This window comes from Ceratotherium simum, chromosome 31 (assembly GCF_057802395.1).
Source record: "Ceratotherium simum simum isolate JZ-2026a chromosome 31, ASM5780239v1, whole genome shotgun sequence".
NCBI lineage: Eukaryota > Metazoa > Chordata > Mammalia > Perissodactyla > Rhinocerotidae > Ceratotherium > Ceratotherium simum.
Genome location: NC_141930.1, coordinates 21,444,583 through 21,458,321, shown reverse-complemented (window position 1 = coordinate 21,458,321; position 13,739 = coordinate 21,444,583). Strand labels below are relative to the sequence as shown.

Here is a 13,739-nt window from a genome sequence, read left to right as displayed (position 1 = left end):
AGCCCTGCGCTAACATCTGCCAAACCTCCTCTTTTTTGCCGAGGAAGACTGGCCCTGGGCTAACATCTGTGCCCATCTTCCTTCACTTTATACGGGACGGCGCCACAGCATGGCTTGCCAAGCAGTGAGTCGGTGCGCACCCGGGGTCCGAACCGGCGAACTCCGGGCCGCCGCAGCCGAGCGTGCGCACCTAACCGCTTGCGCCACCGGGCCGCCCCCTCAATGTTTCATTTTGATTTTTAAATTCCTAAAAGTCTAACTTATGGTCTTTTCCATCCTGGGGGCAGGGGCAGGGGGTGGAGAATAGGAGGAGCCCAAAGAAGAGTACCATAAAAACAGTGGTCATTTAGTAAACATTGATTAAGTATTTGTTGATAACTTTAATGTTGATTTTACTATTGTGACATGAATAGTAAACTTAAGGACTAGTGGAATAATGACATAATGAAAATAATCAGCAGAAGTTAAAAATTGTAGATAAAAATGAAATTATTTTAAAATTTTCAAATATTTTTCAAGTATTAGTTATTTATTTGCCCTATTTATTGAATATCTACTCATGTGTGGGATTTTGGATATTTACAAATGTAGAGATAAAGCTTGTTGTCTGCAGAATATTCATTCACTCACTAATACCCTACTTCCAATTTGCTATCATCATTCATATATACCTCTTCTTCTGAAACACATGGAAACCATATGTACATTCTCCTTTCACTTAAAAATTTTGCCTTTGCTGATGAAACAAATGCATACTATCTCATTGTATTTGAAGTCTGTCCTCTTCTTGTTAATTTCCAAGATTCAACAATATTTTAATCCAGCCTGGCCGCCAAACATCTAACTTAGAAACTGGGTTTAAAAGTGGTTCAGCTACGAACTGCTCAAAAAGAGCACAGAAATTTCCCTTTGAAAAATGGCATTTTATATACAAAACCACTGCAGCAACAACATCACTTCATGAGAAGCACAGGCAGAATATGACTGCATTCAATTTGCATGCAGGTAGTGAACCTCTTAAGTGGTATTAAGGGATGAGCCAGGGTGGATTAATTTCCAGTCTTTGATATTCATTAACTCCAGCCTCAGAAAAAAATACAAGGAGATGACACAATTACCCTCCGAGCTTCACCTATCAGCAGTAGCTTTACAATCTCAAGTTCATAATGCCATCCTAATTGATCGAAAAGGGGCATATACCTTTAGTAAAATGTGAAAAAGTATATGGCTTAACTATTGCAATGATGGTATTTGACTTTGGGACAGTCAACCCCACTCTGGAAACACTTAGCAAAATAGTCATCATTGTTTATTCTCTAAGCCACCTGTCAATAGCTAGCCTTCTATGGTTTTCAATAATTCTCTGCCAAGCAAAACCTAATTTTGGCCTAAAGGTAATGGTGGTCAAGGTATACTGTCCATTTCATTTGAAGAAACTAGCATTTAGTTTCATCACTATACTTCTATTTATAGATCAAAAAACCTTTGAAAAAGAGATCCTTAGGAAACACTTCAGTAAATAGGAAAATGTTCCCATTGGAAGGAAGAACAGAAGTCATCAAGCCATCTCAAATCCGTTCTGGAACAAGGTGGCAAAAGGAAGAGACAGAAAGAGATCATGAGGAAGGGGAATGTATTTGCAGTATCTAAGAAGTAGCAATGACCAGCTTGATGTTTATTTACCTCTGGAGCTTCAAAGATTTCAGGGTCATGGTGTAAGTCTGGAGGAAAGATGGCTATCGAATCTCCCTTTCGCAGACAGTAGTCCCCAGTCTCTGAATGCAGAGTCAAATCCTCTTCAACAAAACGTATGATGACCGAAAATGAGCATAGTCGTAAAACCTCGAGAATGGTGCTTTCTGAAGGAAACAAGCAAGCAACAGCTTATTAAAATATGACTCCTCCTGAAAGTGTTCTCAATTTGCCATAAAGCTCATTACCAATAGCTTTGATTAAAAAGGAAACCCTTTCCTAATCAGATCCATTGAACACCAAGAGGGAGCCAATGGTGGCTTTGGATGGCCAGACTGAGGAGGAGGTGGGTGAGACAGCTGTGGCCCGGCCCCAAGACAGCTTTGGGGCATCTCACAGACAGGCGGCAACAGTATTGCAATTGGGCAGAAAGTCATTAATTAGGATTTTTGTAGGAAAGAACGGTTTGCAAGGCAGGAAAGCTGTGCTATGGGTATATACATTGGACATTAAAACCGTACGCCAGTTAAAGTACACCGCTGGTGGGTTATTTCACCAACATTCAGAACAGCAAACTCTTTAAAGCCAGGCTTAGGCATTTAATAACTACTCAGGCAGTTAATAGTAATGTAATTGTAGTAGTGCTTTCTGAGCTTAACACTTAATTTCTTTTATGCTAGCTGTAAATAAAATGTGAGTCAGCATTTGCTGGAAAAATTTCAAGGGGAAAATACTTTTATAGGATTCAGAAGAAAATCACATTTTCGTCAGCATCCAGGGAAAGTAACAGCCACCATCATATCCTGGAAGATTCCAGAAGCTGAATGTCCTTGCTTTCCCAGTGGCCTTCACCTTTTGCTCCTAGCACGACAGATTTTATGGCTAATTTCCGGCAATTTATCCTGGCAGTTTGAGGAGGAATTCCTTTGGGAATAATATGCATAATTTGCATAAATCATTCTGATAGCATGCATATCAGTATGTAGCTCCTGTCTAGGTCTGCATCTCTGCCTTCATAATCAAAACTGACTATGTTTTCACCAGCGTGAATGGGTCCTAGAATATAAAGCTTGCTTCTTTCTAATCAACAATGTGAAAAAGATCTCCAAATTGAGTGTTTTTCCCCCTTCACATGGTAACAAATGGTTGTTTATGGCTTGCAATTTAGAATTGCACACAAATACATACACACAGCCCAGTTTCTTAGTGTTTAGAAGCTCTAAAACAGAGTACCCAATTATTAGATTATAGAGGCAGGCTGGTCAGTGAGGGCTCGCATCAGCCAAAAAATAAAAATAAATGTAATTTCACTAAAATTTAAATCTATGCACAGCTTGCATAGGGATATCAAGTAGCTTTAGGTGCTTTCTCCCAGGAGGTTTTTCCCCAAGCATGCATTTGTCTAAAGAAATGAGGCTGCGGTCAACTCTGTGTGGCCAGTGTGGTGATTCAATGTGACGTACAGTGAGGCTGTGCATATTCTTTTGGACTGCCTTCGTTATTATAATCAGGCAGAGTCAAATCGGTTTGTTGGTGATGAGGCCAGAAAAGAACTTTGGTTTTGGAACAGGGACTCTACTGCAGATAGCCACAAGGCACCTGACACGACGGATTTCAGCTGGCAGGACACCAGCGACCAACATTTCTATGGTGAAAAGCAAGGGTCGGCTTTCCATGTCCCGCTGCTGGCTCTGTTGGATCAACAACAGCACAGCATCCTTTTAGCTTGTGGTGTGAAATGGTAGCTGACATATGTAGCAGTGCTGTTCACCCAACAAGTCCAGTAGGGGTGTGGGAAGAAGCAATACAAAAAGCAAAATAATTGTGGGGTGGCTGCTGTGACAGGGCAGGCATTTAACAGTCCGAATAACATGGTCACATCCGATTGGCTGATGTGCCCACGGGAAGTATGGCAGCTTGCGCCCACTGCAGTATCACAAATGGCAATTGGGCAAGCATATCTTATGCAGAAGTGAATCACAATAATGGGGAACAAAGTGTGGCTTAGCGGTCAGATCGTAAATGACAAATCTATTTTACCTTCCAGTACCAGTTATGTGTGCAAGACGAGGTTGGCTCTCGCTCTGAGCGATCATGCCGATAATCATTAGACGACAAAAGTAATGAGTTGCATTATTATCAACAATGGAGAGCGGAGCTTCCGTGGCTCTGCGTTACAACAGACAGACACAGAAGCCAGCAGCTTTTCCTCCAGCCCCAGTAAGAATGCAGGCGGGGCTATATGTTGAGAAGAATGACAACTGCACAACAAAAAAATTGCAGCCTCTACTTGTAGTTGTCATAGTTGAGCAGACACCAGCCAGTGTCACTGACAGACCAGCTGGGCCCTGGGAGGACTTCCATGCTGCACCAGGAGGTACAGTAAATTATCCTGCAAGCTAGAGCAACATCTGTTTCTGTGCTAGTGCCGAACAAACAAGGCAATTTAAAACATACCAAGGGATAACCAAGCAACAAATGAACATGACCCTCATTTTTTTCCCCTTTCTCACACACGAGGTGCTAAACTTCATTGTGCAAGCACTCCATGAAAGAGAGGCCAGGTTGGTATTTGATAAGGTGTTGTCAGAGAGATTTTACATATTTGCCAAACGGAAAGAAAAAGCTTATAGTATTGTTATTCTTAGAATCTTCCTTCCCCCCTTCTATCTTCCTTTCTTTTATACCAAAGCTAGCACTCAGTTCTCAATTCGCTCTAGAATTTTAAAAAAAAAAAAAACTTTCCATATACTTATAAATATTCAGTCTTTAAACCTAATTTGCTATACTTAGTTCACATGCCTTCAAGCATTTGTCTTCCAATTTCCACTGAATAAATGCGTACTAATGAGGAACTAGAGCAAGCTGCTGAGGCAAAGCTGGGTGACTTGGGTCTGGCCTGCCACCAGCTTGTGATAGGCGGGCAAATTGAGTTAAAATGAAAAGTCTTGTCAGCTGAAATTCAACATGGTAGCCAAACAGCAAGCTGTCAATCATTCCAGCCAAAACAAGGGACTGCAGGTAATAAAAGGTCATTGTGATCATTAGTGCCCTTGGCTTTCATATGCAAGTTAATTTTAATTAAACATGATCTCTATCTGTAAATGTTTTATAAAACTTATTGTGCATAATGGATTGTTAATTTATACTAACATTTAGCAGGTAATAGGACCCACTACGGATTAAACGCATTGTAGAAAAATGGCTATCAAGAAGGCAAATATTTGGGGGATAATTTACACCAGACACCGCAAGGTGCCAACAACTGCAAATGTGATTAAGATAAGGCTGCCTATGTTTTATTAAGAACTGAGCTTGACTGACCAGTATACACTAGGAAACTGAGTTACAGAATTCCCACAAGGAACTTACAATTCAGAGCTTGCGCTTCCTTCTTCACCTGGCTAGGGAAGGTTTGTTTCTCTTTTTAGGAGATAAAAATACTCTAAGTATCCTTTTAAAGCAAAAAGCTTGAGAATGTGTTGAGCCAAGATGTCTTACAATGTAACCATGAAGAAAAATGGCAAATGAAAGGAAATGCTGGTAGAAAAAGACACACACACTTTCTCTTTTGCCCTCAGATCTCAATTCTGGCTGTAATAATTGACAGATGATTCTCATTTGCAGATTTAAAGCGCTGAGGCAGTTTATGACAATCAATAACGCACGTTACAATGCAAACACAAATGAGCACATCCAAGTTTCTACCTCACACTTAGGCCATGTCTGTATCTGTGGGATGAATATACTGTGACATGGCCAGGCTGTTAATTTGGGTCATCTTAATGATTGGTGCAGACTGTCATACCATCTGATTAGTCATGGTGATCAGTGGATAGCAGAGATGGCTGGAGTGAAATGAACAGCCGGGCCCTGCCGCAGTGTGCTGGGGCTGAACACTGGGGTGGTGTTAAAAAGAAGGTGGATGAGAAAGGGGGACAGGGTGATCTGGAGGTAGAGGGCTCTAGAAGGTATGAGGAAATGGCATGATGCTCCAGATATGTGTGTGTGTTTTCACATAACTGCCTTCAAGACAAGTGAGAAGGTAAATGAGAAACTGTAATAATCATATAATTTGAAGCAAAATAACTAATTTTTGGCTCAACAACTGTATATTTTAAGTAAAGTTAAAAATAAACCTGAATTGGTGCAAATGCCTACTTTTACTCTGCATTGCAGACATGGCCTTTGGTTTACTGATAACATATAGAAATGCAAATTCAACATTTATATATTCAATAAACGTTTATTAAGGTCTTACTCTGCTCAGGGCACTGGGCCAAGGCTGCTGGTGGAAACAGAGAACACAGCATACGGATTTGGCCTTCATGGACAGTGCAATCTAGGTAGTTCAAAGTTGGAAGGTACATATAAACAGGAATGCTCCCCAAGATCCTAGTGAAGATATTGTACAGTTTCTGATTGGAGAACTACCATGATGGCATTCAGAAAGTCCATTTTAGTAAAAAGTTATTTTTCATACTGAGCTGAAACTTTTCTCCCTTTAATTTCTACCCTTTAGAAAACACAAAGGCAAAAAGAATTCTAATTCCTCCTCCCTGTAACAGCCCATTAAAAATATTTAAAGACAACTACCATGTCATTTTAAAAATGTATGTCCTAGATGATATGGCCTTCGGTCTTTTGACATCCTGGATGAATTCAATTAGTCAATGTGCCTTTTAAAGTGAGCAGAACTGGGTGGGCTATTTCAGTTGGAAAAGTAGAGAGGAACTACTTTCTCAGTCCTGGATACCATACTTCTATTAATGTTTTGTTGGAAACAGATGAGCAACAGATTTTTGAAATAATATCAACATTGACTTGGTTTAAGCTTTCTGATATCCCAGAGGTTATCAGCACTGGCTGTCCATTAGAATCATCTAAGATGGTTTAAAAATAAATGCTCCATCCCAGACCAATGGAATCAGAACCATGGCATTAACTAAAATCTTTCAATTAGTAGTTTTGAACCTTGGTTGCACCTTAGAATCACCCTGGGAGCGTTTAAAGCCATCAGCTTGCACCCCAGACCAATGAAATCAGAACCTCTGGGGGTGGGACCAGAGGTGTGAGTATTTTTAAAGCTCCCCAGATGATTCCCATGAGCAATCAAGGTTGAGGACCTACTCTGCTAAGCAACACATTTCCTCATCTTATTCTCACACAGTTGATTTTTAGACCAAAGTACAATAATTTGCATTCTCATTAAATTTCCCTTTCTGTCCTTTCAACTCCTGTTTCCAGCATTCATTACATTATCTTACCCTCTTAGCTTGGTGCTGAGCTGAAAATTTGATAAACAATCAAATCAGTATTTTCCACTTTTTAATCAATGTTCCCTTATATTATGTATAAAAATCTCACTACCTGATTTCTTTGTGGAAAATGCCTCTACCCCCTCCTCCAGTTAGAAGTTTCTAACATGAAGTTGAATTTATGTCTCCTGTATAACCCCATTGGAAGAGGATTTTGTTAAACTTTACTACTGTTGTCTAAATTATGTACACTTTTAATTTTTCAAATACACAATTATTTTATAACATTGAATGAGCTTTTTCAAAATAACACAATTGTGGCAAATATACCACAGTAAGGTGTTGACAATAAGGACAATAAGGGAAATAAGGTGTGTGTGTGGGGTATATGGGAACTCTATTATCTTTGTAACTTTTCTGTAAATCAAAAACTATTCTAAAAGGAAAAATTTATTTTTATTTTAAGAAACACCCACACAATTCTGATGTGAACCTTTAAGCCCTCAAACCCAACTGCATTGGAGAATTAGTGATACATATCCCTGTGAAAAATAGTGGTCAATGTCTCTGGTCTGTTCTAGAGCATTTCCCTCTGAGGTGACAGTTTTTACAGGTTAGCATTGAAGTTAGACAGACCTGGCATCAATTTCTGGCTCTGCCACTATCTAGTTGTATGATTTGGATTGGTTAACTAATCTCTCTGAACCTTGTTACCCAATAATTAAATGAAGATGATAATACTTGAGGATTAAATAACATGCATAAAGCAGTTATCACAGTGCCTGCCACATAGTAAAATAATAATTATTAATATTGTCATTCATGATCCTTCATCCTGAAATTAAAAATACAGTTAACTCCATCATCCTCTGGCCCACATTGTCTGATCTCATCCGTGTGCATATGATAGCTGGCTTTGATGAACTGAGATACAGAATTCCTCTCCCCTGTCAGTTGGGACAATGAAAAAGGACTCCAAGGATTCTGGTATCAGACAGGTCTGAGGGGAAAAGCACCGGTGGGGCCAGAAAACTCAGGTTAAAGTCCTGCCTCTCTCCTTTACCTCCACGACCTTAGGCAAGTTGTTTAGCACCCTGAGAATTTTCTCGTATGTAAAAATAATGACAAAGTTATAGCTGCCCCAGTCGCCAGTATCTTGGTGAAGATCACATTAAACAATATAAGTCCATAAAATTGCTTTGAAATATTGAAATCATTAATATATTTCACATGGACTATGTCTAATAATCATTATTATTTGTTAGTAAAGAATTTTTATTTTTTCCAACTGATCATTCCTCTCTGTTTCTTTCCCCCTCCCCTAATTACTCACAAACAGTGGGCTGAGGAATCTTACAGAATTTTGCTGGAGAAACACTGCAAGCTCATAATTCGAGTTATTATAATATACAATCTCCTCCTTTTAGAAAAGTATTACAGATTTTGCCAAGCTCTGGTTTTGCAGCACCTCCTTTTATTCCATTATCCCTACTTGGACCACATCTGCAACTCTCCTCATTTTCAGGATATGTAACTGAACAGAATCAGGCTCCTGCAATTCACCTGAGCCTTTCAGGAGTCATAATCCACTTGCTTTACTTAGAGTACGTCTGGTCTCTTCACATGTGACACGCAGAGAGTGACTCGTGTGGCATAAAGTAGACTTGAATTTGATACCAGCTTGGTCCACAACTAATTGAAAATGAAGCCAACAATATAAATATTGTAGGGAGGGCATTGAGGTTAAATATCTTTTTGGTGACAACAACACATAACATTTACTGAATTCATACTTTTTAAGTTATTTATATACATTACTTAGGTAAAACCTGAAGTAGGAAGTAGGACTCAGTGAAATTGTTTTCTATCCATTTATCAGAATTTCAACTTTGCGAGCTTCCTCTTCTTGCATTATCTTTTTTCTTATCTTCTTTCAGAATCTTGTCTCCTTTTCTTTTGCCTGTGTTGGAAACCTCTAGTTCTAAATCCTACCTCCACCCCAGGGTTTTCTTTCTGGGAAAACTGAAAAATTCTTACTTTTCTAGCAGAGTATCTCAAACTTCTGTTCCGTCAGCAACTCCTCCTGTTGAGATTTAGGCCCCGAGTCATCTGAACCTCTTTGTATTTACTAACTTATTTTAAGTTTATATTTAAATTTAATTGTAGAGACCTTTACTAAACATTAATAGATATGAAATTTTAGTGAGGTCATGATCGGCAGAATCTTTATAATAAGTTACATAAATATATAAAAATATAAAGTTGCATTTTTCTTTATCTAAAAGACAAAAGTAGAATGGTTTTAAAGAAAGATTCTCAAGAGCATTGGAAAAAAGCATAAATCCATCACCACCTCTTACAATAGATAATTGCTTTGAATTACTTAAACAGGCTTGATATTTAAAAGCACAATCTATGTTACACATTTTAACTTTTGCTGACATTAAATGTATATTGATGCCAAAGGAAATTTGATACATGAGAAGCCTACGGCACTGAGCTACGAACATCAATAATATACGCACAATGATTCGCATCACGATAAACCTGTGCCCCATTGGGCTCTGTATTTATGATCATTCCAAACAAGAGAAATCATTTTTGGTCAGGAATAAGACTCCAATTTCTATGTCATTCTAACTTTCCTTTTCAACTTCGCTTTATAATCAATGTATGCTGACATGTAAAATCTCTGTTAAAAAAAATCTCCTTTCCCTTTGCTAGACTATCAAAATTCTCCTCCCTGGTTAAAAAAAAAAAATGCAGCATTCATTTCATCCTTGTGATCTTCTTTCTTATAATAAAAATTCAAGACATCTTTTTTTAAAGAAATTGTACTTAGAATACATAAAACTCTTTCCTTAAGGAGATGAGAAGGGGAAGCACATACACTCATACCATGAGGTACACTGTTTCATTCTATAAATCTCGCCTTTGTCCATATAGTTCATACTCTTTTGATACAGAGAAATACTGATGATTGAGCTATAACTAGATTCAGAGGTTATCTATTATGCAACTGGTTCATATAAAAATTTGCTTCAATCTGCATAAAACTGTCTATCTCGTGAAAGAAAAAATGCACACTATTTTCTAGAAGATTAAGTTCTCGTAATGAACAACAGTGGCCTCTGCTGGTAACCGAGGTCGTGATGAACAGAGGTCTAAGTTCTAGGTTGCTGAAGGCACTGCCTTTATCCAGGTGGATCTACACTCACTTGGGATGGTTGTTGTTCACTTGGTGGTAAGAGGACTGTAAATTCAAGAGGGCTCCCAGGATGAAACTGCTAGCTATGGACTTAAATGGACTCACATTATAGTTCTGGAACTTGCCATTTCTTCCGATCAAATAAATTCAAACTTCTCTGCTTCAATACCACAATTTTAAGATGACTTTTTCTTTCAATAACGAGAAGTTGAGAGTAAAAAGAGAGTTGGTGAATTTCACTAAATTTTTAAGAGTAATAACTGTGTATAGAATACAAATACACATTCCTTGAAGTTAATTTGCTTTACTTCTTGGTATACATCATCTGATTCATAAAATGCAATTGAAATTACTTGAATATATTGGAAATTCAACCTTGATCTTCATAGAAACCATAAATCTTCTACCCACAAAATACTGTGTATCCATGTGAAGGCCACTACCTAGCACTTTATGCAGCTTTTGGGCATTCGTCCCCTAATAATTCTGAAAAGAAAAATAAAATAATATTTGTATTTTAATAATGTTGGGATTATTTTCTTTCTCCGAGAAAATATAAAATTACTTTCAAAATGTATGCTAAAAACAGCAAACTACAAGGTGACACATTTTTCCTAATTGACTGAACAAGCTAGTCAACTGACAGTACCAGGCAAGCTTCTTGCTAGTGCCTCTGATGGGTCTTATCCTAACCAGTGGGAACAGTCTCCAGAACACTTGGGCCATTCTTCTTAACGACAGCTGGTGGTCAACACTGATCAAGACCTGTAGGGCCTTTGCTCCCAGAAGTTCCCATCACAGAACCTGGAACATATTTAAAAGATAAAAAATGGAGGCCAACATGGGCTAAAATACTTGCCTACCTTGTCAAAGGAGTGAAGCAACAGAGATATATAAAGACTTACTCCCACATTTGTCCAAAGGGACTTGGAATATTGTATAATAAAGGATAGCACAGGATGAAATGTCAATACAGAAGGAATAGAGAATAGCTCATTGATATGGAATTTAACTTTGGGAATTAAAGTTCATTCACATAATGATAGTGGTTTTATCAAAACTAGTAAAGGAGAATGCAATCTACTGTCATCAAAAGCTCATGTCACTGGCATATGTAGAAATAGAAAAACGACTTAGTCACTCCTGACCTCAAATATATTTGAAATAGTGACCATGCATAGCTCATGAGTCAGTGAATATTTTATAAAATATAGATATTTCACATAGAGTAATTTGTAGTTGTTGCTTTTCTTTTCTTTTCCCTCCCTCCCTTCCTTTTTTCCTTCCTTATATTTTTTCCGAGTGTGTTTAAATCATGAACTTCCAGTGGAAATCACTTTTACTATGTTTTTGAGAATCATACACTCCAAGCTGTATAAAACATCCTAATCTCTGCCTAAAAATATAGACACCATTTTAGGGAAGAATAAATATACATTTTGCTTACAAGTTGTCTTTCTGAAATATTTTCTTTTTCAATCCCCAAATACCTTTCTTGTCAAGATAGTGCAACAGTGTTTGGAAAGCATTAACACACCAACAGATGCTCAGAATCAAATGACTTAATAGGCATAAACTTTTTCTCAAATAATTGCAAAGCTTTGGTTTAGCCTTTTGCATACCTTGCATAGTTAATTACCTAGGCCTTAATGTTTACATGCAATGAGAGTATCTACAGCTATAAACTACATAATTTATAATTGATGTAAATGGGTGTTATTATGTCAATTAGGCAGCTGTGTCCTCCACCTCTTGGTAAACAGCTTTGAGTGATAAACTGAGTTCGAAGAGAGGTACCTTCTTTTCTTCATAATAGATAAAAATAAATTACCTAGGTAGACCAGGCTGTCCAATTGTTCTCTGGTGAGGTGGATGGAAAATCCAAACCCCTTCTTTTGACCTGTTGACTGCAGCAAATGGTCAATTTCGTCACGCAGCATTGCCATAGCTTCTGGGTGCCGTAGAAGGTAATACATCGCCCAGAACATAGTTGGAATAGTGTTTGTCACAGAGGCCCAGAGAAAGCCTAAATGATGTGCTGGGAGAAAATAAGTGAAAAGGAAGATTAATAGCGTTTATTACACTGATTAGATTTGCAGTGTGCTAATTAAAAGATGTTAGGACACAGACCCAGCCAAGGATCAGTGCATGCTAATGAGGACCAATAGGCTTCTGAAGTCTAATTTTCTGCTTAATGAGAATAGTTTAAAATGTAATGTGTGTGGGGGGGGCGGGGAGGTGGGGGAAGAGATAAGAGGAGTAAATGCAGCTTAGTTATACTCTGTCTCATTATCACCATTAAGTATCTTGTTTTACCACCTCAGCAAAAGAAAAAAAAAAAATCAATTATCACAGAGGGTTGTTTCAGAGTAAAACATTTTATCATTAGCCAATTAGAAAGAGCATAAAAATTTTCAAGGTCGCCATTTTGTCTTTTTATTTCAAAGGTCTACTGTAAATTATTTTATTTTAGACAAGTAATCATTCAGAAGTTTCTTACCTCCTATTTCAAAGTCCTTGGGCATATAGTATTTCTCCAGGATATCTTGCCTCATTTGAACAACTTCTGACCATCCTCGTATCTTAGCTAAGTTTTCTGACGTCAAGAGTTTTATAAGTTTCTTTCGAATAGACTTGACGTTTCCTAGAAGTTCAATGGGTATGTCTGATGCTAAATATGGGAATTTATCATCAAATTTTAACAAATCTTCTCTTAGCTCAGTAATATATTTTTTCCTATCGCCAGCAAGAAGTTTTCCATGTATGGTTGTAAATGTGATCTCAAATATTAGTGAGCTGCAGAATGTCAACAGGTGTGCCATGTCCCAATTTGTAGTTTTTAATAGTTGGGATTCAAAAACTTGCTTTATATTCTGCACCATGTTTTCCATGAGTACGTCCAAAGATTTCCCTCTTAAAAGTTGATAGCAGACGTGAAGCTCGTTGTTCAGGTCATCATTGGTTATCAACTTTTTTATGGAAAATACTTTCACTGATATTTTATTACTAAACACTCGAAAGCTTAATTTCTGATTTTTCATCACTGACTGGAACTGGAAAGGGTCCAGGATAAATGTTATGTACTTTCCTAAAAGAAATAAATGAGAATATGAGCTCATTTGGTAGCAAAAAACAAAACAAAACAAAAAAATCCCTGAAATTTGAAAGTATTTTAATCAAAATTAGAAAGACTTTAATAACTAATATCTAGAAAGGTGCAAAGTTTAATAAAAATCCATTTTATTCACAGGTCCACTACCTGTTTCCTTTTAAAATGGAAGACAATGGGAAAAACTCTAGAAGTTTGAAGTTAAATATTTTGAAATTCTTAAGAACTTTTAAAAACATAATTTACTTTTCGAATCTTTATTTTAACTAAGTACCCAAATATTTAAATTATTCTTTAAACGTTCTTAGAATCTTTTGACTTAAACAATTCTCATATTTTCCCTCAACAATATAAACAGAAAACAGACAAATCAAATTGGTAAGATGCCATTACATTACTGATTATTTATACTTCGTAAAGAGCTTTTTCATACTTGGTATCATCTTAGCTTTGGTTGGATACAATAATTTTA

At 37.4% G+C, this 13,739-nt stretch overlaps 1 protein-coding gene across 1 annotated transcript in view; it reads right to left on the bottom strand.

Annotated features, from left to right (window-relative positions):
* CYP7B1 (cytochrome P450 family 7 subfamily B member 1) overlaps positions 1-13,739 on the bottom strand; it is a 173,808-nt gene that overhangs the window by 12,308 nt on the left and 147,761 nt on the right. The window contains exons 3-5 of the mRNA XM_004435764.3: positions 12,659-13,246; positions 11,990-12,196; positions 1,684-1,859 (exon numbers count right to left, since the gene is read on the bottom strand). Of these exons, the coding sequence (XP_004435821.1) occupies positions 1,684-1,859; positions 11,990-12,196; positions 12,659-13,246 (971 nt within the window). The remainder of the gene's footprint in view (positions 1-1,683; positions 1,860-11,989; positions 12,197-12,658; positions 13,247-13,739) is intronic.